This window comes from Columba livia, chromosome 8, assembly GCF_036013475.1.
Source record: "Columba livia isolate bColLiv1 breed racing homer chromosome 8, bColLiv1.pat.W.v2, whole genome shotgun sequence".
In the NCBI taxonomy this organism is placed as follows: domain Eukaryota; kingdom Metazoa; phylum Chordata; class Aves; order Columbiformes; family Columbidae; genus Columba; species Columba livia.
In genome coordinates, this window is record NC_088609.1 from 15,074,744 (window position 1) to 15,097,376 (window position 22,633).

At 40.0% G+C, this 22,633-nt stretch overlaps 3 protein-coding genes across 9 annotated transcripts in view; 2 read left to right on the forward strand and 1 right to left on the reverse strand.

Moving 5' to 3' along the window:
- TUT4 (terminal uridylyl transferase 4) overlaps positions 1 to 2,267 on the forward strand; it is a 50,257-nt gene extending 47,990 nt beyond the window's left edge. For all 6 annotated transcript variants that reach the window (XM_065071031.1, XM_065071030.1, XM_065071035.1 and 3 more), the window contains one exon: positions 2,021 to 2,267. In XM_065071031.1, the coding sequence (XP_064927103.1) occupies positions 2,021 to 2,060 (40 nt within the window). In that variant the 3' untranslated portion in view covers positions 2,061 to 2,267. The remainder of the gene's footprint in view (positions 1 to 2,020) is intronic.
- On the reverse strand, positions 1,095 to 5,437 carry PRPF38A (pre-mRNA processing factor 38A). The gene is made up of 10 exons (XM_005499031.3): positions 5,158 to 5,437; positions 4,933 to 5,092; positions 4,018 to 4,139; positions 3,427 to 3,512; positions 3,141 to 3,251; positions 2,462 to 2,574; positions 2,253 to 2,279; positions 2,076 to 2,173; positions 1,680 to 1,728; positions 1,095 to 1,437 (listed from the first exon to the last, which is right to left on the reverse strand). The coding sequence occupies exons 1-10, from the start codon at positions 5,285 to 5,287 to the stop codon at positions 1,395 to 1,397; spliced, it is 939 nt and encodes a 312-aa protein (XP_005499088.3). The 5' UTR covers positions 5,288 to 5,437; the 3' UTR covers positions 1,095 to 1,394.
- Positions 5,431 to 22,545, forward strand: ORC1 (origin recognition complex subunit 1). Of its 2 annotated transcripts, none has more exons than XM_065071049.1 (17): positions 5,431 to 5,609; positions 6,312 to 6,416; positions 6,798 to 6,925; positions 8,099 to 8,268; positions 8,692 to 9,061; positions 9,698 to 9,989; positions 11,729 to 11,833; positions 12,162 to 12,363; positions 12,689 to 12,795; positions 13,586 to 13,687; positions 14,183 to 14,354; positions 15,368 to 15,475; positions 16,240 to 16,389; positions 17,596 to 17,715; positions 19,232 to 19,398; positions 20,560 to 20,647; positions 22,163 to 22,545. In XM_065071049.1, the coding sequence occupies exons 2-17, from the start codon at positions 6,328 to 6,330 to the stop codon at positions 22,355 to 22,357; spliced, it is 2,565 nt and encodes an 854-aa protein (XP_064927121.1). In that variant the 5' UTR covers positions 5,431 to 5,609; positions 6,312 to 6,327; the 3' UTR covers positions 22,358 to 22,545. The 2 variants fall into 2 exon arrangements, with proteins under 2 accessions (XP_064927121.1, XP_064927122.1); XM_065071050.1 differs by lacking the exon at positions 5,431 to 5,609 and adding an exon at positions 5,746 to 6,101.
- Positions 22,546 to 22,633: the final 88 nt, after the last annotated feature.

The window sequence follows — 22,633 nt, forward strand, 5'->3', positions numbered from 1 at the left end:
TTTTGTTTTATCTTTATAAACTGTAAAGAGAGAGAATTTTTAAAATTAAGTTCTTTATTTTCTATTAGCTGTATTCATACTTTGGTTGCTTCAGACTTTATATATATTGTTCTAAAAAAAAAAATAAAATTAGAAGGGGATTTCATGTGTTGAAGAATTTGTCACTTCTATTCTTTACAGAACTATGTAGTGCCAAAAAACTTTTTAAAAGAAAAATAAAACTGCAAAAAAAGGACGTAAGACTTTTTTCCTCTTCCCTATTTGTATGCATGCTTGCATTTAATTGTAATTAGAAAAACCAGAACAGACAAAAGATGAGCGGTTTTAATGAGGCATACAGTCAGTGTGCCTGTTTTTCCCCATGCTGGTGTCATTGCATGTGCGGTTCACAGGCTACGTGTCTTTCTTTTAAAATACTTAAGGGAAGAGCACACCTGTTTTTTCTGTTCATAAACTTTGCAAAATAATATGAAAATACTCTAGAAAATCAGGCTCAAATATTGAGTAATTCTAGAGATCACCTTCCATAAATTCACTTGGCATACTACTTTTTGTGTTATCAACACTCCTTGGGCAACGTATGAAAATCTTTAAGCTGTAAACGCTGTGTTCAGGAGACAAAACTGTGAGTCCGTGCTCCTGAAGCAAGACTAGGAACAAAGGGCTGGTACACAAAGGGTTTAACACAACTGATTTCCTGTGATATGTAATTAAAGGTACTAAGGTGAGAACTGTAACTTGAGTAAGAGCTTAAATATTGTGAATTTGAAAAACAATGTTTTCTGGTAACAGCATCAGAAGCATATCATTAGACTTAAGGAACCAGTAACAGCTGGGTGTTGGAGAGGGGGTTTAAATGTAAGCTCTCGTTTTCAGTAAACACCCTGGATTATGAGAGTCTGTCTTCCTTTCCTGTACTGGAGGTTTGAGATGGTTTAGGCTGGTAGCTCTTTAATTTTTATAACTCAAACATATTCTGACTTTGGCAAATAGATGCAGTGGCTGTTTGGCAAAACAACACCCTGATTTGAGAATTAAGCCAGCTTCAACTAGAAGTCTAAACTAAGTATTAGGAAAGAAACAGCAAGGAGCCGTTAGAGACAAAACCCCCATTTTTTTTTATTGCTCTTCACTAGTTTTTACAGGCATTGAGAAAAACAATTTAAAAAACAATCCTCAAATTCTATCACAAGGATGAGTAACTAACTACATAAAAAAGTATCCTTAGCTTTCTTTTAATTAAAAAAAAACCCCAAACAGCAACCACCACTTGTACAAGAAGAGAAGGACTAAATGGGCTGCTACAGCAGCCAGCACGTATCCAGCTGTCCCGTAAAGCAAAGAGGACAGTACTGGGCTGCAGTTCAAGGTTCCCAAACTGTGTGCTAGATTTGTTATTCATTCCCTCGACGACTCTTCTTGTGACTTTTCTTAGATCTGAAACAAACAAAGCCATATGACACAGGACTAGTAACTGTTTTAAAAGACCAGTGTAATTCGTAGCAGTAAATGGTGCTTTCTGTGGTGAACTACGGACAGTGTGACTTGACTACTACACTGAGGGAGGCACCGTATGAAATATTTCCAGCCTTGTAACACAACCTTCAATCCCCAGGATTCAGTGACAAGTAGGAGCTCCTACAAGGACAGACACCCTTAAAAACATGCCAGGGCTTTACCTTTCAGGTGATTTGGAATGACTTCTGTGTCTGTGACTACGATGATGACCTAGGATGTAAAAAAGTAACTGTTACTCCATAGACCCTGGAATTCTTTTTTGATTTGCTAATACAGTCTGCTTCCAGTGATCAAGTGTCCTAGATAATGCCAGAACTACCCTCACCTTAATTAGGCACTCAAATTAACCTCCTGGCAAATAAGTGAAAAACAGACTCAAGGCAATTTTGCAGGTATTAACAAAGCTTTCCAGATGTGCTTTCATATATAACTAGCAGTTTTATAAACCAGATTAAGCACCTTTGCTACCTTATTGATATAATGACACAGATTTTTCTTGCAGTGGATGTTCTGCTGACAAAGACTTGCCAGAATTAATCTGAAAATGACAAAAATACCTGGAGATTTAGATCTTGATCTGTGGCGCCTCTCCCTGGATCTGCTCCGGTGTCGTCTTGGGCTTTTGCTGCGATGCCTCTCCCGGCGTGGTGATGGACTGAGAGAAAGGAAGCTTTTAAGATAGTCATACTAAAAATGCACACGTTTAAAAATTAAATAATAGAATAAAAGACTACCTTCTTCTTTTTGGAGAGCGGCTTCGCCTGTAATTGGGGAAAAAAAAAAAGTCACTAAAAAGCACTAGCAGAATCAACCCGTATACTAAAGGAATAGATAGGGAGGCGCAAGAGATTCTGACTGAATAGTCATCTTCACGTCTATGCCTTGCTGCAGCCATCTGCAGCAACTAAACTAAAAATATTGCTCAAAAAGAGCCATGCTTCACCTTCTTGGAGACCTGCTTCGGCTCCGCCTGTACCGCACAACCGGAGATCTGCGAGGTTTATCAAGGTCTCTGTAGCCTCTTCTGCGGTGGTCAGGAGAGGGTGCTCGCTCCAGCTGGAAACAACAGCAGGGAGGGAGGAAAGGTTCTGTAAGTCTTGTTTTGAAAAGGTTTTTATCTCTCACTAAGGATTCTGAACAATTAATATAAATTATGAAAGTCATGCCATCAAGCTTTCGCATCCTCAAATATTTAATGTTCAGAAGTGAGTAGTACTGCCTGTTTGCCAACTGGAAATTAAAATGGCCAGCTCCCATACTGTTGATTCTTGGGAAGTACAAAATTGACTGTGATGGTCACCATAACCTTCATCATCACCTTTAGTTCTCTCAGTTATACATGTATGGGAAACAATTTATCTGAGACATGTTTAACACAGAACAGATCCAGATTTGTGAATTTCAGGAGACTGAAAAGCTGACAAACACAGAGCGCTTGAGAACCTCTTCAGGGTCTGACCAGTTCTCACCAGCAGCTTCTATGAAAATATGTGAAGTGGGGACACAGGAGTTGCAAGCAGCCTCCTGGGGCCTCCCCTCAAATATTTCTCACAGGCCATAAAGCGTTCCTGTGGTGGTTCGGCACCAGCTTTAACTATCAATTTACAAAATAGTTCACCAACCTTTTCATCTTCCTCCTCCTCTTCCTCACTAGATTCTACATCATCCATGTCTTCTTCCAAAGCACTGACACGAGGCTCAAGTTGCTCAGCTTCTTCCAGAACATACCGTTTCTAGGAGAAATTTTCACTTTATCTTATGTAACTTTGTTCTTAAGAACAAGCGCCTTAGGAGGCATTTCGTGTGCCAGAGGGGCAGGTATCACAGCTTTATGCAACAAGCCAGCAGCTGATACAACTAGTGAATTTGATGCAGTTGAGAATTCAATAACCATCTACTTCTCCAAACCTGTAATCGAGGCAGAATGATATCGCAAACACGTTCCTCATGGAGTAGTTCATCAATGAATTCATCCACGTGCATCAGCTCAAATTCTGGGTGGGGGGAAGAAACAGCGTTTAAAAGACAAAGACTATTAACACTAGTGGCTAAAGATTAAACCCTTCAGACAATTAATGTCAAGTGGGCTGTACAAACAACAGACCTAAAATCATTCCCGGGGATAAGAAAAATCATTAGGCACATCCTGCATAAAGAGGGAATAAAGAGGATAGGATTAGTAGAATTACCGTGCTTAAACCAGTGCTCGAATAGTGTTGCTTTGGTATTTGTGGAACTGAGTTTCAGTTTCAGTGCCCAACAGAAAACACAAGCACTTGGGGACAGCAAAATAAACAACATAGTTTTCATTTGTAAAAGCATGACCAGCAAGACTATCCAAAGGATGAACTAATAAAAATAAGGTTTAAAAAAAGTTTGCTATGCCACAATTTTTTAAGCTTATATTACCAAACAAAATTATCATTTTATCTAGAATAATAAAGCTTTTAACAAAAGGTATCAATGAGGTACTAAGAAACCACGACTAAGAGCGCTTACCCCCATTTCTGTTCTGACTTTTTATTTTCCGATAGTCATTGTACAGCGGTTCGAGATACTTGTAGCAGTCAATGGCAGTGCCTGTCAATCTCATGTACAACGCACCAAGCATTCGGACATACCTGCAAAGCAAACCATTTCACGTATCTGAGCTTTTTCCATAGTTAGTAGTTTAGAAAGGAGTTCTTTCCGTAAGTTTCTGAGGAAAATCAGTACACTAAAATGAATAACCGACCATTTAGACTTCAGGATTTCTTCTTCAAGTACTTAAGTATATATGCATACTCAAGTACAGAAAGAGCACAGGGTGCAGGGCAAGCGGCTTCAGCTGCCCCAGTGAGGAGGCGAGTTGCTTCTGAAAGCAACAGGACAGGCAGAGAGAGTTGGGGTGTTCAGCCTGGAGAAGAGAAGGCTCTGGGGAGACCTTATTGTGGCCTTTCAGTACCTAAAAGGAGCCTACAAGAAAGATGGAGACAGACCTTTTTGCAGGGCCTATTACAACAAGACAAGGGGTGATGGTTTTAAACTAAAGGAGGGGAGACAGGCTGGGCATGAGGAAAAGATTTTTTACACTGAGGGTGGTGAAACCCTGTCTCAGGTTCCCAGAGAGGTGGTGGATGCCCCATCCCTGGAGACATCCCAGGCCAGGCTGGACAAGCTCTGAGCAACCTGAGCTGGTGAAGATGTCCCTGCTCATGGCAGGAGTGGCACTGGATGATCTTGTAAGGTCCCTTCCAACCCAAACCGTTCTGTGATTCTCTGACACAGACGAGGTTTCTGGCAAGAAGAGTCTCCTAGGGCCTGCTAAAAGCTGAACCCTGTGCTGAGGCTCCCCTGGCTTTTCTGGACACCCGCATTTCAGTCAGTACGGCAAGCAAAAGAGGTGGAAACCAAGCACATGCACCACGGACTCACTTGAAGTCCTCGTTCTTGATGAACTCCACGATGATGTCCTTCTCGGGCTGGATCTGCAGCATCTTCAGCGTCAGGCACAAGAACGGCGTCGGCTTAATGTTCCCACCGTAGACGCCCCCCACGTACTTCAGCTCCATGGCCTTGTCCACCACCAGCTCGGCTGCGAGAGGGACGGGCCGTCAGCGCGGGCTTCCTCGGCCCCCCCCGCCGCCCGCCCTGCCGTACCCGTCAGGCCGAAGCACTCCTCCTTCCAGTACTTGGACTCGTAGATGCGGGTGCGAATGATCTTCTCCACCAGGTACTGCGGGTTGGTGCCGTGGATGCTGTGCGCGTCCTTCACCGTCCGGTTCGCCATGGCGGCGGCCGCCGAATCCCCTCAGCTCCACAGTAGCAGCCGCCCTGCTCCCTTCCCTGAGGGAGGCCGAAACGCCTTCCGCTTCCGGGGCGCGGCCGCCATCTTATCTTTGGGCTTTTATACCCCTTCCGCCTACGACTTCGGGCAAAAAAGGCGCGACTTGCTGCGCGGGCCTCTCCCCGCCCCCTCGGCCGCGCGCGCGCAGAGGGCGGAGGGGGCGGGGACCCGAGTAGAGCTTTGGCGCGAAATTCTATCCGAGTTCCCGGCAGGAGCTTGTGCTGCCGCCGCGCGCGCGGAGTCGGGGGGTCGCTGAGGCGCCGCGGTGAGTGAGCGGGGCGGGGGGGCTGGCGGCTCCGAAGAGGTGTACTGGAGCCCCTCCGTGTCTCCCCACGGCTGCGACCCCGCGGCCCAAACGGCCCCTTCGGACGCCGCGGCCCCGCAGGCCGCCTGAGCGGGGCAGCAGCCCCGGGCGGGCTCCCTGAGGAGGGCCGTGCCCACCGCTCCGCCTCCTCCTCTGGAAACGGAGCCTGGGGGGAATGAAGGGGAGCGGCCCCCGTGGCGGAGGGGGCGTTTTTGTCGGCACTGCGGCGCGTTCTCAGAGAAAATTCTTATTAAGGAAAAGAAAACTCAAACAAACATAAGAGAGGCGTTCGTGACGGTCTCACCTGGGTGGTCGCTGGAGGAAAAGCAGCGAGGCCGAGTCCGCAGCCCGGCCGTGGCGGCCCCGGGAGGCCTCGGTCACAAGCAAAAAAGAGCCGATAAACCTCCTCTGTGTAGGAAGTAGCCAGAAACAAAGGAATCGTGTGTCTGTCAGGTGTGTTAGTCAAGCGCTGGACGTGAAATTCAGGAATTTAAGAATAACCCACCTCTAAACACCTTCCCTTTTTCTTCCTCCTGGCTCTGAACCAGCCACTACGTGGCTGTGTTCTTCATACACGCTGAAAGGATCGACCTCATTTCTGTGTCTCTTTCCCTGCTTTTATTTTTACATAGTAATAACAAAAAAATTGTTTGTTTATTTTAGCTTTTCCTTAGGAATCATGAACACCCGGCAGAAAAGCAAAATTATCTACTCCTGGTATGGAAAACCTACGAGCTCAGACAGAAAACTGAGGACTTTGCAGTACAAGTAAATTACGTTTATTTCTGGCTTGCTCAGGGAAGCTTAATGGGTGAATGTTTCTCTGCCTTCCTGACATCTTTCGGGTTAATGTGGCGGTCAGAGAGAATATGAGTAAGGTTTTGAGTGTTGTGCTGTGACACTGTGTATGTCACAAAGCTCTTGAATTATAAATTGTATGATGTATAAACAAAACCATTTAAATCTATGAATAGGCGTTAACTCTCTTTTTGAAATATATAGGAAATCTTTTAATCGGGAAACTCCATTGTAGGCTTCACAAGATGGAGCATAACTAGTTGTAAGATGGGCAGGTCATCAGCTTTGATGATGTATGAATTATAAAGAATATGAAATCTTGCTTATCTGCATGTGTGCATCACTTTCTAGGGGAATCCTTATTGTATCAGAAAGAAGCAGAACAGAAACCTGTATACAACTTGGAGAGTTTATTTTAGTTGAAGGGGAGAATGCTGATCAACCTTTTGTGGCACAACTACTGGATTTATATGAAGACGGTAAGAGAAATAAAAGTTTATCTCCTATCTCAGAAATCTTAAAAAGTTTCAATGATATCTGTTTCATGGGGATATGTTTAACCTATAACCCCTTATCACTGGCATAATCTATTAAGGAAATTAGGCTTTGGTAATCACTGTATCTGTATTCACATGCTCTTCAAATATTTGAGGCTGATGGCTAATTTCAACTATATTTGGTAGTTAAACAGAGAGCTTAAAGACATTAAATTTTTACAGTCTGCTTTCTTATTTGTCTAATTTAAAAGAAAGGGTCCTTGAGGAAGGCAATGTGAGCTCATGCTTTATTTAGAGATTGGAAAATCCCAGTGGAGCAAGAGCACTGCAGCCCTGAAACTTTCATCTTATTAGACATCAGGGAATTTAGCAATAAAGGTACGAGGCTGAAAATATGGGGCTCGTTACTTCTGTCCCTTGCAGAGCTACTTGTTTATAGGGAAAAGAACGCCTTGTTTCTAGAGAAAGGTAGATATCTGAAGATAAATCATGGAAGATGAGTGATATGAAGACTATACCTGAGTCTGAATTAGAAAATGCTCATTAGCTGTGTCTGGTTTCTTTGAACAGCTTTGTTTTCCATTCACATATGAACACTTTAGAGAGGAACTTACTATTCAGTTGTAATATGTTTTGAATGTTTCTTTTAACTTTCCACACTGAATCTGTTCATAGTGTTTATTCAGACTTTGTTCTAGACATTTCAACAGCAGGTTTCTCTGATTTTTTCGGCAGTTAATAAATGTGTTTCTGGTTCAGCTCTAAAAAACCATGTTGAAATTACAAATACTGTTCTGAAATTTCTTACTTTTCCTTTTATCTCACTCTTTTCAGTTAGTGGGGTCCAATTAGATCATATTTATGCAAATAAGGAACCTCTTCATTTGTGATAGTGAACTGGTGGATCAGCTGGTTCACAGGTATTTTGTGACTGAGACGCTATGTAGGTGTTATCTTAGTCCCTAAAAGTCTCAAATATTTTAATTTAGCTTAGAAAACTGGAATTGTAATGTCTTATCAGATGCTTTCTCACCTGTGTCCAGGGAGGATTTCTGTCCTTGATGGCATTTCAGCTAAAGCCATTGAGGTCTGGCGATAACTATTTGCGATACAATAAAATTGTTAATGTTCACTGACTTATTTGCATTGTTACAGGTGCTCAGCAGAAACGTGCAGTTGTGCAGTGGTTCTCTCATATTACAGAGATACCTCAGAACAAACGGAAACTGCTTAAAAGGGAGGTTTTTCCTGGAGAGGTGTTTTTTGATCAAGTTTCTGGCTATGACACTGATATCGCTGTGGAGACCATTATTAAAAGTGTTGTGGTACGTACTGCAGCCCCTCTACACACAGGGGGATGAAAGAAACGGAAACAATTTGAAATACATAATAGAACAGCGCAGCTACTTTATTCCCTCCCAAACCAAATGTGTGATGTACATTTGTTAATGCAGTTACCACAGGATAGGACAGTTGAAAACTGTTGATATTCTGTCTTTCCCCTATCTGAAAATGACTTTGGTTGTTGGCAGCCAGCTCATGGTAGAGGTTTATGTGGAAAGAAGTAATGTGATGTGAGTCCTGTAGCGTGATAAACTTGTGCTGGTGTAAATGTAGGCTGAAAGTGTTGCTCTGTACAATGAAGGGTTGCGCGAGTTCCAATAATACCTGTGAACAGAAAATAGTTGAATGCTAAGAAAACATTCAGTGTTAAGGTGTGTTTGTTTTGGTATTTTCTGGTTTTACAGGTAACACCACTACGTCTTGGGGAGGAGCTACCTATTAAATTCGAGAATGAAAAATCATTCTACGTAAAACAGTCTTGGGATGGGAAATGTTTTAAGCCTTTGTCCCCTGACACATTCTCTAAGCTGAAAGCAGCTAATAAGAAAGGAAGTGGCATCCCAAACTCTTCAAACTCATTTATTTCTTCAGACCTGACTTCTCCCCTGAAACAAGAGACAGAGAGAGTTGTTCGGAGTGCTACAAAACGTGTTGAGTTGGAAATAGAATCAAAACATTCTGCTTCCAAGTCCTCCCTCGCTAAGGAGAGACATTCACAAAGAATGGCCAATGGCATCAAAACTCCAACAGCAAGGAAGAAGTTACAGTTAAACAGTATGTATATGGCAATATTCTGTCCATTCCATAGTTTTGAACCTAACATGTTTTGTGCCTCTTCATTTTGGGTAGTTCAACCAATGGTAATATTCAACGTCAGGATTTTTAGCTGCTTTATTCAGGCTTTGGGGTTAGCCCAAGCCTTTTGCGTGAATCAGTTCTTTGTCTTATGCCTGTTATTTCAAGCAGCTGTACTCCTTATATCCAATTGCTGTTGCAAATGTTTTATTTGTGACTGGTAAGTCCAAGTTAAGTGCTTGTTAGCTGAAATGCTACCAGTCAGCTGAATTTGACTTTGCAGTGTCTCACTTTCTCTAGTCTTCTGACTAACGGTGCACTAGAATGTTTACATTGGGCTGGTTGAATGTGTCACATTTTCAAACTGAAGCCTGAGTAAAGTTGTAAGTGATGGAGGTGGATTAGAAAACTGAAAAAATCAATTTGTATTCTACTCATCTTTTTAGAGGAAGTGTATGCCTGATGTATGTATTTAGTTCCTTATTCTTGGAGCGTAGTGCTATCTCCTTTCATCTAAATGACAGCCACCAAGGCAGTCATACCTTGTCTTCTGAAAGTTAATCAAACCAGCCGTATTAAAGCTTGGCAAAAGCTCATTTTGCTCTTGATTCCTAGGTCCCACAAGATCTCCTAAAACCAGGCTGCTGGGATGTGAAGTTTTGGAACTTTTGGATGATGACTGTGATACTGTAGCACCCTTAGAATCATCAGCTACTAAAAGAAAAGTGAAATTCACTGGCATTTTAGGCTCACCACCAAAAATACCTCGTGCCAAGGATAAGTCAAAGTCGGTATTTGATACTGCAGAGAACTGGTGTAGTGATACAATGCAATTATCCCCCTATAATAAGGTCAAAGACTGCAGCGAGAAACCTGAGAATCTTAAAAGGAAATATGACAGTATACCGTAAGTGATTGGCCTTTTTATAATTATTTTTGTATGGGATTTCTACTTGTATGTAGTTCTCTTAAAGCACATTTATGAAAGACTTCTGGAGAGAAAAACAGGTGAAGTCTCTGTACCATGTTTTGCCTGTTGAGATCACTGCAGGAAGGGGGTTTATTTAGCCTAAACAGTTACCAGTGTGCTGTGGTGAAGCTCTAGAAAGCGTGTTCCTTGGAGCTGAACGAATGATTGGGGAGATCATAAGAGAAGTTGACTTTAAAGATGGACACAAGCAGTTCCTTCTTACAAGAACAGAGAGATGATGTTGGAAATGGGAATGGTAGGATGATATGAAAGGAAATTGAAGCCGTATTGATCATTACAGTTTGTACTCATCAACATGGATAAAAATGTTTTCCTGCAGTATGTATATCATACAAGCTCAAATGTGCTCTACTTGTGACAACTATTGAGGTATGTTGAACTGCAGAAAGGGATGCGATTGGCCTCATGAGAGCTCTCACTGTTGTATGTGGGCTTTCATGCTAATCTTTACATACAAATGAAATCAAAACTCAAAAAAAGGTAATTGTTTAAGTATATCTTCACACAGCCTTTAAAAATGGCATTAAGCTGGGGCAGGAGGAGAATGGATCAGACTTTCATGTATAAAATGTTGCAAGAAGCCAAAACCAAATCATGTTCCTCCTTTCCAAGAGTAAAGTTGTGGGTACAACACTTGGTAGATCTGCACTCTGTTCTTGTCACTTATTGTATAGCAAAAAGACATATACTTCTCAGTTATAAGATAATGGCATTTAAGTGGTATTTATAGATCTAAAAAAAAAATTATCTGAGATCTGTCTATAAATAATTAAAGTAATTAATCTCATTGTGTCCTTTGAAGTAATAAGAAAGTTGTATTAACAGTAAAGAGTTTCAGTGGTAAGGATGAAGTGCCCAAGAAGACAACCAAGGAATTTCAAAACACAAATAGAAAAATATACTCCAAAGGGCAGATCAAAGAGATGCCCAAAGGAAATTGTGTTTGTCTTCTCTTGCTCTCAAAAAGAAAACCCAAGCCAACCAAACAAAAACTCCACAACTTTTTTGAGCCTCTGTCCCTTCAGCTTGGCAGTGTTGTATTTGCAAAATAATTTGGCTGATAATTCAACTCTGTCAGCATGTATTCAGTGCTCCTCACTGGTGTATGTGTGTCTAACTGGGGGAGTGAGGGAAAGCTGTTAATATGCAGCAGCTGTCAGTCAATGTGAAAGAAATTGCTGTTGCCAGCTGAGGGTGCATCAGGAAACCAAGTGGTGTGATGTCAGAGATGTCTGTTTTGAACAAATGCTCATGCATTCACTGTTGTCACAGCCTTGTAGCTCAGCTAAGCAACTCTGACTTATAGGGAGGGGCTCAGGCTCTCTTTAGAATTTGCAGCTTTCCTCAACTGCTTCACAAAGCTTTACAGAAACACACTTTACTATAAAAATCTTTACAGTACAGACCATGAAAGAAGTATAGTAAATATTTTGTGGGGTTTTTTTATTGGCAAAGATATATTGGAAAGTGCGAGAGAAGGACAATAGTGCACCCAGTATCCATGCCACAGCCAATCTGTAAATAACTATAAACAAGAATTTATGCTGGCTTGACATCCATGACAATTGAGCTTGAAGTTTGAGAGGCATTCTCTCCATCTTCACAAGTGTGAGGCAAAGAGGAAATAAAAATACCTTTGTGTTCTTTCTTGACAGTTTAACTGAAGATCAGCAACTGAGTATTCAGAGCCTTGTACTGACCCCTCGTTCTCGGAGAACGTGTGTACAAAAGACAAGCGCTCGCATTGCAGAGCAAATCAGGTAAACTTTTGCTTTCATGATACCTGATTCGGATTGCTATTGATAGCTTGAAACCTTGATAGCTAACACAGATGGTTCTAGAGGTACAGCTTAATTGCAGCATGAGTGAAAATCATCTTATGTTCAGAAAGGGCACTGATCAGAACACTGACTTCCTTTAAACTGGTCTATTAAAGAGTCATGGAAAATTAACAGGTCAGGTGGAAAATATGTTGGCTTGCTGATCATGGTAACTACAGAAAAAGTTGAAAATGAATCAAATTATACTCTGTGGTGTGTAGAGTTGTATGTATTTTTTTTTAACTCACGTCATTTCTGTTTCTCATAGCGTATTAAATGCATTGAACCAGGAAGACAATTCTCTGTCCAGCTCAGACAGCTCTTACTCTTCAAGTAGTGAGGAAGAGGAGGATGATGATGATGTTCTCTGTACACCAGAAAAGGAAACTAAATCAAGCAGAACATTCAGCACCCCAAAATCTTCAAGGAGGTCTTCAGTTCAGACTCCTGCTAAGACCCTGAAGAAAACGGTAAGATTCCATTTAAAAGAGCTGTTTTTATTCTTTCTAAACCAATTGTTTGAGTGCCTGATGTCTGTGACCGAAGTCGAGTATCTCAACTTCTTAGCTTTCAATGAAATGTTATCTCGATTTGTATGATCTTTGGTATGAGTATAAAACACTTGTGCATTGTGCATACTGTGACTTGCCTTTTTCTCTTTTCATCTTGTACTCTGGCATCCCCAGATAGTCTTTGTGCTTAAGTAATGTTTGGGAAACTTTTATAAAAGATGAGTCTCCAACAGAAATTGCTCCGTGTACAGAATCTATTTGAGGTTGTAACTTTTCTTTGCAGCCCTTACCAGCAACACCCAAGACACCCCGGAATGCAACTCCTGAAATTCCCAGGCGCAACCATGCAGCACAGAAACCAGCCAGTGTACTGGAAGAAGCCAGATTAAGGTAATGTGTCCTCAGGGGAGGAAATAATATTTTTTGCATTAGATGTGCATAATAATAGGCTATGCATAAATCAGGAAATACTCTCTTTACCATATTGAATAAATTTGATAAAAAGACTTTTTTTTTAATACCAAAAAAGCACTTACGAATTTACAGTACAATACTAGATCTACAAATGCTAGTAGTATTTACAGTACTACTTTCACAATTTCAAATTATTATAACCAGTCCATGCTAAGTTCTTCAGAATTAAGTATCTGTCTTTATTTTGTGCAATATTAGAAAAATGAAGATCCTCTCTTATTAGCTTTAGATTGTAAAGTTAGGATATTTGACTCCTTTTAGTGCGTGAAAAAGCTTTACAGGTACTGTTGTAGATCTTCACAGTGGAAAAAAATGCATTCAGGACTTTTAGTTTTTTCTGTTTCCTATAAGTGGTCTCCCCTGTTTTATCCTACCTCTACATCATCTTACTCTTTTTTTTTTGTGAATTAAGTCATCTAGATCTTTATTGGTGTGTATTCATGTTGTTTGTTTACAAACGTGACTGTTCAGCCCTTGTAAAACTTAAAAGCACATCTAGAGAGACTAGGCTATTTATTTTGGGGTACTCGACGTTGCTGTTCAGACCTAAGGTACATAAGAGAGATTTGAAAAACTACACACAACTGTGAAAGGTGGAGTGTCTGGCTATTTGTTTTCCTCAGTAGGTGCTTCAGGTAGAACTGCAAAACCACAAAACCTGGACTTCCTATTTCAATTTTCTTTTTCTTTTTTTTTTAATGAAAAGGCTGCACGTTTCTGCTGTCCCAGAGTCTCTGCCTTGTCGTGAGGAAGAATTCCAGGATATCTATAACTTTGTGGAAAGCAAACTCATTGATGGTACAGGAGGGTGAGTTTCTTGGTGACACTATAGCTGAGATCACATCTACATATGGCATAACGGCAGTCAATCAACACTACTTTTATTTAAAATGTTATCATTTTGCTAAATTAAAATTCTTAGTTGAATTTTCGTGGTATATTTTTTCCTTAAGAAGGGTTGTGCAGAGAAATAATGTGGGCTCCTTTATTTTACAGATTCAAATTAAAGACCGAAATATAACTAGTCAATTTTAAATGTCTGAAATAATTTTTTTTAGAGAGGTAAATTATATTTATAAAATATTTTAGGTTGTTAATTGCTCAGTAATAATAAAAATCCTCATGATCCTCCAATGTGTTGTGTGTCACAATTTGAAAATAAAGGAACGGAAATACAGCGAATTACCTGAAGTGACTGGAGTAGAATTCAAGGCTGATCTCAGAGCCCAGGAATTCCAGCTCATTATTCCTAAGGGTGTTATCATTTTGCTCAGGCTGCTGAAAAGGTGTTCTTCTTCTGCAGGTGCATGTACATTTCTGGAGTGCCCGGAACAGGTAAAACTGCAACTGTTCATGAAGTAATTCGCTCTCTTCAGCAAGCTGCAGAAAATGATGACCTGCCATCATTCCAGTGTGTAGAGATCAATGGCATGAAGCTGACTGACCCTCACCAAGCTTACGTGCAGATACTAGAAGTAAGTAAAGCCCTTTTGATGGCTCTGATTTGAAACGAGATCTTGGACTTTACCATCGGATTCTCAGTGTGTTACAGTATTCAGCGAACTTAACATATCGCTACTTCCATGTAGGCCTTATGAGAAATTGTATGCTTTTATCTTAAAGCAGGTTAAAAAATAATTAAAGCCATGGCCAACTTCTTGACCTGTTTTGCTTTCAGTCGCGTGAAGGCAGTGGCTTGAAAATAGCCTGTTATATTACCTCAGGTCAGGTTAAAAAAAAAAAAAATCTAAACTAGATTCTTTCTGTATTTTCCCCTTCTATAACTTTTTCTGCACATATATACTTAAGAAGCTACTGAGATGACAACTGTGGAACTCAGTGTAGCAGTAGAATAATTACTAAGGAAGTCTTAATGGTTAATTGGTCTGTCATCATAGAAATCCAGATCAAGAGGAACCATCTCTGTCAACTATACTGTATTTGAGATTTCCATGACAAACTATTCTGCAGTATCTCACCTGGGAATACTGACTGTGCTTTCATTTATATGGGTGTGAATTTACCTTCACCCAAAAGGCATTAGACAGTAACTGCTCGAAACCATTGTCAGTGTAGGCTAACTTTAATCCAGTGACCTGGAAATGAAATCATGGTTTCCTGAAGCATCTGTTAAATTTTCTTATGCACTTCTGCTCCATTTACTTCTATATGAGCAGGAAATGACATAGATTGTTTTAATATCCCTATCCTCATCATTGGGAGTTAAATATATGTATTTGTATGCTTTCCTCAAAGCAGTATAGATAGTATCTTGCTGTGGTGGGATTTGTTGTAGCCAGATCACTGTGTTTCTTTAGCATAGTGAAAGGCTTTGTGACAATTACATTATTTCATGGTAATATTAATGTCTTCTAACTCTTTTTGTTCCTATCCCATTCAGCATAAGTTAAAACCAAGCAAGAATTAAACTTCCTATTTCCAGAGTTTTGGTGTGATTAACCTGCAACATTGCTTAATCCTTGTCCAGTTACTGACAGGTCAGAAGGTGACAGCGACCCATGCTGCAGAACTGTTGGCAAAACTGTTCAGTACGCCTGGACCAAAGAGGAAGACCACAGTGCTGATAGTGGATGAGGTGAGACCAAGAATCCTTCATTCTCTTTCCTTGAAGTATTGTAAGAAATTAGTTTTTGGAGGATGGAAAAAGAACTTGTACGTGCTTAGAGTATTTCACATGTGATCTAAAAGGAACAGGCTTATAAGACACACAAATAGTTCTTCTTACCCTTACTAGGAAACTGAATTCAAACAGGCAAGTATTGCTATGCCATATTGTTCTCTGCCTTGGATTTCTCATTGGTTTTATGTTTTATTTTGGTCCAGATTATAGAATGAACTGTTCTGTCAAGTCCTACATACCATAGGTTTCAACTGTGTTTTGTCTGGAAGCTGCTGCTTTTCCAGTAAGAAAACTCAGTGAAATAAGTCATATCCAGTTTTGAAACTCCTTAAATGTGCTATATTCAGTAATAAACAAATGCACGCTTATTTTTTGCTGTAAGCTAATTCTGGTTCTCACATGGAGGGCCTTTTAATCTTGTTAGATGGGGTATTAAGGTCACAGTTGTGTTTAAAAACTCTGGCTGTTTAATCATGCTCCTGTGATTAATACTGTTCAAGCATCTAGTAGGACTGTGTTTTCCCAGAATATATTAGAGCCCTAATTCAGAAAATTCAGTCCTATTAGTAGATGGATAAAGGAAACAAAACATAGACAGCTTGTTTAGAATCATGTAAGAAGTCTTCTGTGGCAGAACTAGCTCTCTCAAACCCCCATCAGGTATTGTAAATACAAGGCCATTCTTTTTCAGTGTAATTCTTCTCTTTCTATCTCTGCAGCTTGATCTTCTGTGGACCCGGAAACAGAATGTGATGTACAATTTATTTGACTGGCCAACTCAAAAGCACTCCAAGTTAATCATCTTGGCCATTGCTAACACCATGGACTTGCCAGAGAGAATCATGATGAACAGAGTAGCTAGCAGGCTGGTATGTCCTAGCAGTTTTGTTGCTGTGCAATGAAATGAGAACAGATTAATGTATGCAATCAAAAGTAATCCTGGAGAAAGGTAGGACTGGTTACGTCAGAGATTAAATAATGTGTTTATAATTCCCTCTCCAGAGGGCTGATAATGGACACATAAATCTTGGCAAAGTAAGTTTAGAAGCCAGCCTGCTAATCAGATGTTATGCTGTGTAAGTACACTATGTTCTTGTAAGAGTGAATTAAGAATGCAGATGTCTTTTTAAACATACTAAGATCTGGATAATCAAATATCATGCTTCGTGGTTAAGCTGCTTATTCCCAGTTCAGAAGAATTCCCTTCTGGCTTCCCTTCCTCTGTCTCCTTTCATTCCAGGCACCTAGTTACTTGTCTCTGCCATCATCAGCTGGTAGATTTTATTTCTTGGTTACCTTTGGACAGAAAGTTGGACGCACTCTGCACTTGTGCTGCATACATTTTCTTAGGTCATCTCTTCATCACTGCTCTGAAAAGTGATTTGCAGAAATAGTGCTCTGCCTCCATCCCTCTGGGACTCAAAAATAGTTCCACAGTGTGTGAATTGCTTTCTGCTGCCCACCAAACCTGCAGATCAGCTGAGTCCATGTAGTCACAATAGAGGAGAATTCTGCATAAGAAATGCAAGACTCAGGCCTCCTGTGGAATACCAAAGGCAGTGTGCCATCTGTAACATAGATTGTCCTCATCTGAAAGCAGTTTTTATGAGCTTGAGCCAGAATTCTTGGCTGATTGCTAAAGTGAAGTCAATAGCATGACTCTATACGCATATACAGATTTGCTAAAGGAGAGACGAATATTTATTCATAGCTTCTGCTGTTACTGTATTAAAAATACAATGTAAACAGCTGTAATCAAAAGATTTTCATATTAGGTGGCTCTGATTTGTTTACAAGTTTTGTAAGATAAATTTGAATTCTAAGCAGCACTTGCTTCTCGGGCCTTTCAGTTGGGAGGTCCAACCAAGAGTTCTCAGTCACAGTTTTGTGGATTTGCACGTTTATTTCAAAAATATTAAGTGGAAAAATTGATTAAAGCATATCACTTGGAAAGGAAGTATGTGAAAGAGAGATTACTCCTACCAGAGAAAATTAACTATGCAGGCTATGCTTGCGCAGTTGAGAGTTTTCAAGTGCTACCAACACTTCTGACTGTATTGTATTGTTTACTGTAGGGCCTCACTAGAATGTCCTTTCAGCCCTACACCTTCAAACAGTTACAGCAAATAATTTCATCCAGACTGAACAGCATCAAGGCATTTGAAGAGGATGCGATTCAGCTGGTTTCTAGAAAGGTAAGCATAGTGCAGATGTGTGTCCTTTGCACTAGGCGAGGGGCGGGGGACACAGGCAAGAATTTTATAACAGCAATCAGACTTGGTAGTGTGTTCTGTATTGGAGACAAAGTGGGGCACAAGTAACAGATCATACATTATGCTCTTTGCAAGGCATACAGGGTATTTTCACAGGAAACATTGCTGAAGCGGTGTCCTTGCTTTTTCCACCTACTTTGAGACTGCAGTGGTATATTGCAAGAGCTGGAGGCACGACAACAGGAGCTGTGATAATGCATGATGATGTCAGCTTTCTCCAGTGTTTGGCATAATGAGATTCATTGGATGATCCTGGAAAAAAATAATATGGCAGCGGGAATATCCATATTTGTTTTCTTTCTCAAGAGGTTTAAAGCATTGGCATAATAGACAGTACCTGTTCTGTTTCCAGCCTTAATACTCAGTTGTACAAAAAACAAATAATGCATTAGGGATCAGTAGCTTCTCAAATTAAGATGTATGCATTGTTTAATGTCTTATGTTAGCAATTATACATTAAAATAATCTATTAAAATTTTGTTAGAACGTGTCAGCCAGTATACGCTTAAACCTTTTCTGTGAAGCATCATTGTAGGATTAAAAAATAATACTCGTATATATGTCAGAAGTTAATAGAAGCATTTGTTTTGTTATGAAGGAACCACCTTTTTGTAAGAACAGTAGTGATGGTTTTGCAGACTGAATACTCTGCCATGATTTTCTAGTATGATTTTCTTTTTCAGAATATCTAGTAAAATAACTCGCAATTAGATTTTCCAAAGAGTTTCTCATGCTTGGCTTCTAGGGCTTAACACATGTTATCAGAATCTCTTAGGAAAACTAGGCCAGCACTGTATCTAGTGAATGTTCATAGCTTTATTAAAATTGTAAACCACAAGTGGGGTTTTAAGAAGTATTTAGTTTCAGAAATTTCAGACACCTGGGCACTTATAAACTTAAATTCATTATCCCAGATGTTTGAGAACTACTAAAAATGTTAGCGTACTCTTAAACTCAGTATTCTATCACGTATGGAAAAACTGAGGAGCTATTCCTCCCCACCCCCCGTTGTTATTTTTCTTTCCTGTGTGAACATGTATTGTGGTAGGATCTTAATTGATAACATTTCTGAAAACTTTTGGAGTTGAACTGAACTGCTGACATTGAATTTCCCTTTTAATTTAGGTTGATTTTTTTTTTATTTTTTTTTTTTTTTAACTTCTGACTTCTGTGGTTATAGAAAAAAGTTCAGTCTTGAAATTGGGATGACCAGGTTGGGATGGGGCTGTGGGATGGTTGCTTCTGTTGGTTTTGATCAATAAGATTGTTATTTAAAATCTGGGATCCTAGTAACATAGTTCACAGTAGGATTGCTCTCCTGTTTTGTTGTCAGGTTGTTTTGGTGTGGTTGTGTTGTTGTTTTTTCTATTGATTCTTGCTAAACTCTTCTCTCAACTTGTAGGAAATATTACTACAAATCTGTCATATTTACTTTCAGGTCGCAGCACTGTCTGGTGATGCAAGGCGTTGCCTTGATATCTGCAGAAGGGCCACTGAGATCTGTGAGCTTGCTGGCCAAAAGAGAACCCCTGAAATAGTCAGAATGACCCACATAACAGAAGCCATAGATGAAATGTTTTCATCACCATATATAAAAGCAATCAGGTAAAAACATTTCTCAGAGATGTTTCTTTGTTTTTATGTCTTTTTCACTCGGCTATTTTTTCCTAAAACACTCCTTCATTCCTCCGTGTCCCCACCACCCCTTGGGAGCATGTATGATGCATCATGCTTTGTTGAAGCACGATACAAACCAAACCTTGCAGCACAGCCAGGAGAGAGACGTACAAAATAGGAATTAAAGATCCGGGAAACAAAGTCACAGGAATCACTTGTACAGGTATATACAGGATGCTTCCATGTCAGTGTGTTAGCTCAGGTCAGGAGAGAGCGTTTGAAGTTTCCTGATTGTCCCGGCTTACTGTACATTGATTTTTCTGAGCAGTAGTTTCCAAGTACATATTTTTTAATTCCTTCCAATTGGAACTAAATGTGGAAGATACACTCAGGAGCCCACAGCCACAAATGCTACTGGTCACTCAGCATACCAGACCAGATTTTGAACTAGACTGAAGGAAAAAACACTCAGATGTGCATAGTGTAGACATCAGGTCCTCAAGAATCAACTATTCCCCTCTCTATATCCATGTGTGTTATGCCATTGTCTTTGCTCGCTTTACGCCATCACAGATGTCTGAGCAGAACATGAGACTTTCCCATTTGAATTGGTTTATTTCTTTAACATAAATAGATCCTGTTAGGGCTTCTAAAAGGCCTCCTGAGGGAATAACGTGTTGCCTTTCAGTGGTCTGCACAAGCAATAACTGGTAAAGTGCTTGACCAGTTTCTGGTTGAAAGAGAAGCTGTTTCTTCAGGAAGTGGGGGATACTAAAGGGTGCAAATATGATATTTTGCTGGATATGCAAGTATGGCTTTTACTGTGCTACTTGTGTCTGAAAGCCTCAATGCTAATTTGTTAATTCATAAATATAAGTTGACCATAACACACTGCAGAATATGTATGGAATGAAATGCCGTGTTCAGATACATTGAAAGAGAGGTGAGGTGAGGTGAAATGCAGTGTATTGCGGTGCTACAGGCTGTAATATAGTGGCTAGTTGACATGAACTACCTCTCTCAGCTAGAAAAATATCCCGCATTTAAACATGTGGTTACCATGCAATTTCCCTTACAGACTTCTTCCTAAGTTTTCATAAGTCCTAAACGTGGCAGACTGATTTTTGTCTGTTTTGTTTTGATATTCAGGAATGCCTCATTGCATGAACAAATATTTTTGAAAGCAATTTTAGCTGAGTTTCGCAGGGCAGGAGTTGAAGAGGCAACAGTTCAACAGGTATGTTTATGTTTCAGAGTACTTTTTTTCTTTTTACAAAAAGGGCAGCATTGACAAAATCATCAGGCAAAAGTGTAAATAATGAAATATTTGGGGGTTTAATTCTTAAAATTGGATGGATGACAGTGTGACAGCTGTCTAGGCCAGGTGTAAAGCCTAATTGTATGCTACCACCTGTTTTTCCATGAGACTAAATACTTAAAATTGGAAACACCTGCTGTTGTATTAATGTTACCAGTGATCTGGATCACAAAATTGTTATTTTTTTTGGCCTGCATCTGAAAATATTGCATGACTCCACTTAACATGCTTTATAACAGGAAAAAGAAAAGAGAACCTGAAAATATGAGGCAACATAGTTCAAGGAAGAAAACTGGAAGCTGATTCCAACTTTCATATCACTGTCTTTCTCAATAAGGGCAGATAAGCCACTGGTAGCTTTGATTTTTTTAGTAGACCCATGAAATACTTGACACCAGCAGAGCTGTGAAGAGTGCGCACAGAGTCCATTTCATGATTCACAGTATGGAAACTAAATGTTAATACTTAAAAAAATGTTTAGAACTATATGTATAAAATAACCTGCTAGTTTTGTGTGGTGGTACAGGTTTGTAAGTGAGCAGTTGAATTGCATTTTCCATTACTGGCTCCCAAACATCTGCATCAGTTGTTCGTGTAGATAAACTGTGCAATTGGTTCTTGAACTTCAAAGAATATTTTGTTAGGCTGATCTATTATGTACTTCCCCTCAGTTTTCCTCTAACACCAAACAGGTGTCAGCCTGTCACCCAGTCTCTGTAATTAGTGCAGGAAAAATGTTTACTATTACAGCATGAGAGGAAATTTGGGGCCAAAGATGTCCCTTCTCAGTTTAATCCTGTTAACTGATGAGCTGACATGTACTGAGCAGGTAATAAATATTGGAAGGATTGGCTTGAGACATGCTTTATGTTTAGGCCTGAATTAAGCCCTGCTATTTCTAACTAAAAATGCAGCAGACCTCAACCAATTCCTGTTAGTGGTTTACTGATCTGCCTGATTTGTGACAAGTGCATCCTCCTGTGCTTGAACGTGTATCAGGCCTTTGTAAGCTGGGATCTTTCGTGGTTGTAGTCAGTGTGACTTCTGCTTATTGATCACTGAGCCTGAGTGACCTGATATATAATAATTTATAGGTCAGCTCTTAGTCTGCTGGATAAGCTTTAGTCCACGTAGTCCAGGGAAGAAGAGATAAAATGATAAGAGTTAAAAAAATGCAGACAGGGTAGGTTGCTAATTATTTTCCTTTTTGGCTATATGAAAAAGGAAACTATAGCTTGGAATTGTTACTTCATTGACAAAATCCTAGTTGTTTGTGCTAAAGCAGCACCTTGTGAGCACTTCATCGCGAGGGCCCGGCGTCAGGTTCTCCCCTGCTCCGGAGGTGTGGAGGGAAGGAAGCTTCTCTTTTCTACTGGGGCCTCGGATTGCAGCAGGACATAAACATGACCCGTGTCCTTTTCTTTTGTTGAACAGGTCTATCATCAACACGTAGCGTTGTGTAGAATTGAAGGCACGCAGAGTCCTACGATATCGGAACTTATGGGAATTTGTTCAAGACTTGGCGCCTGCAGGCTCTTGCTGGTGGAGTCCAGTAATAAGTATATTCACATGCGGGTGCGACTCAATATCAGCCAGGACGATGTCATGTATGCACTCAAGGATGAATAAGGCAATAGAGTTTTAATTTTTTTTAATAAGTATAAATATTTTAAAGTGACTATTTTTATTTTTTTAATTGCTGATAAAGTGGTAATAGTGAGATGTATTTTTAATAAATTTTTTTGCTTACATGTATTAAAGCATTCTTTATATAATAAAGAATTTGCTTCAAAGCATTTTAAATATTTGAAATCAAACTATTTGTTTTAAAAATATTTTTATTTGCTGGTAACTAGTCTCTTTCAGCTGAGGTGTATGAACTTGAAACTGATTTATTGCATCACC

Coding starts and splice junctions, on each gene's coding strand:
- PRPF38A (XM_005499031.3), bottom strand. CDS start 5,287: ATGGCGAACCGGACGGTGAAGGACGCGCACAGCATCCACGGCACCAAC. Junction 5,093..5,157: donor GGAGTGCTTCGGCCTGACGG/GTACGGCAGGGC, acceptor TCCCTCTCGCAG/CCGAGCTGGTGGTGGACAAG. Junction 4,140..4,932: donor ATCAAGAACGAGGACTTCAA/GTGAGTCCGTGG, acceptor TTTGCTTTGCAG/GTATGTCCGAATGCTTGGTG.
- ORC1 (XM_065071049.1), top strand. CDS start 6,328: ATGAACACCCGGCAGAAAAGCAAAATTATCTACTCCTGGTATGGAAAA. Junction 6,926..8,098: donor ACTGGATTTATATGAAGACG/GTAAGAGAAATA, acceptor GCATTGTTACAG/GTGCTCAGCAGAAACGTGCA. Junction 9,062..9,697: donor GAAGAAGTTACAGTTAAACA/GTATGTATATGG, acceptor CTTGATTCCTAG/GTCCCACAAGATCTCCTAAA.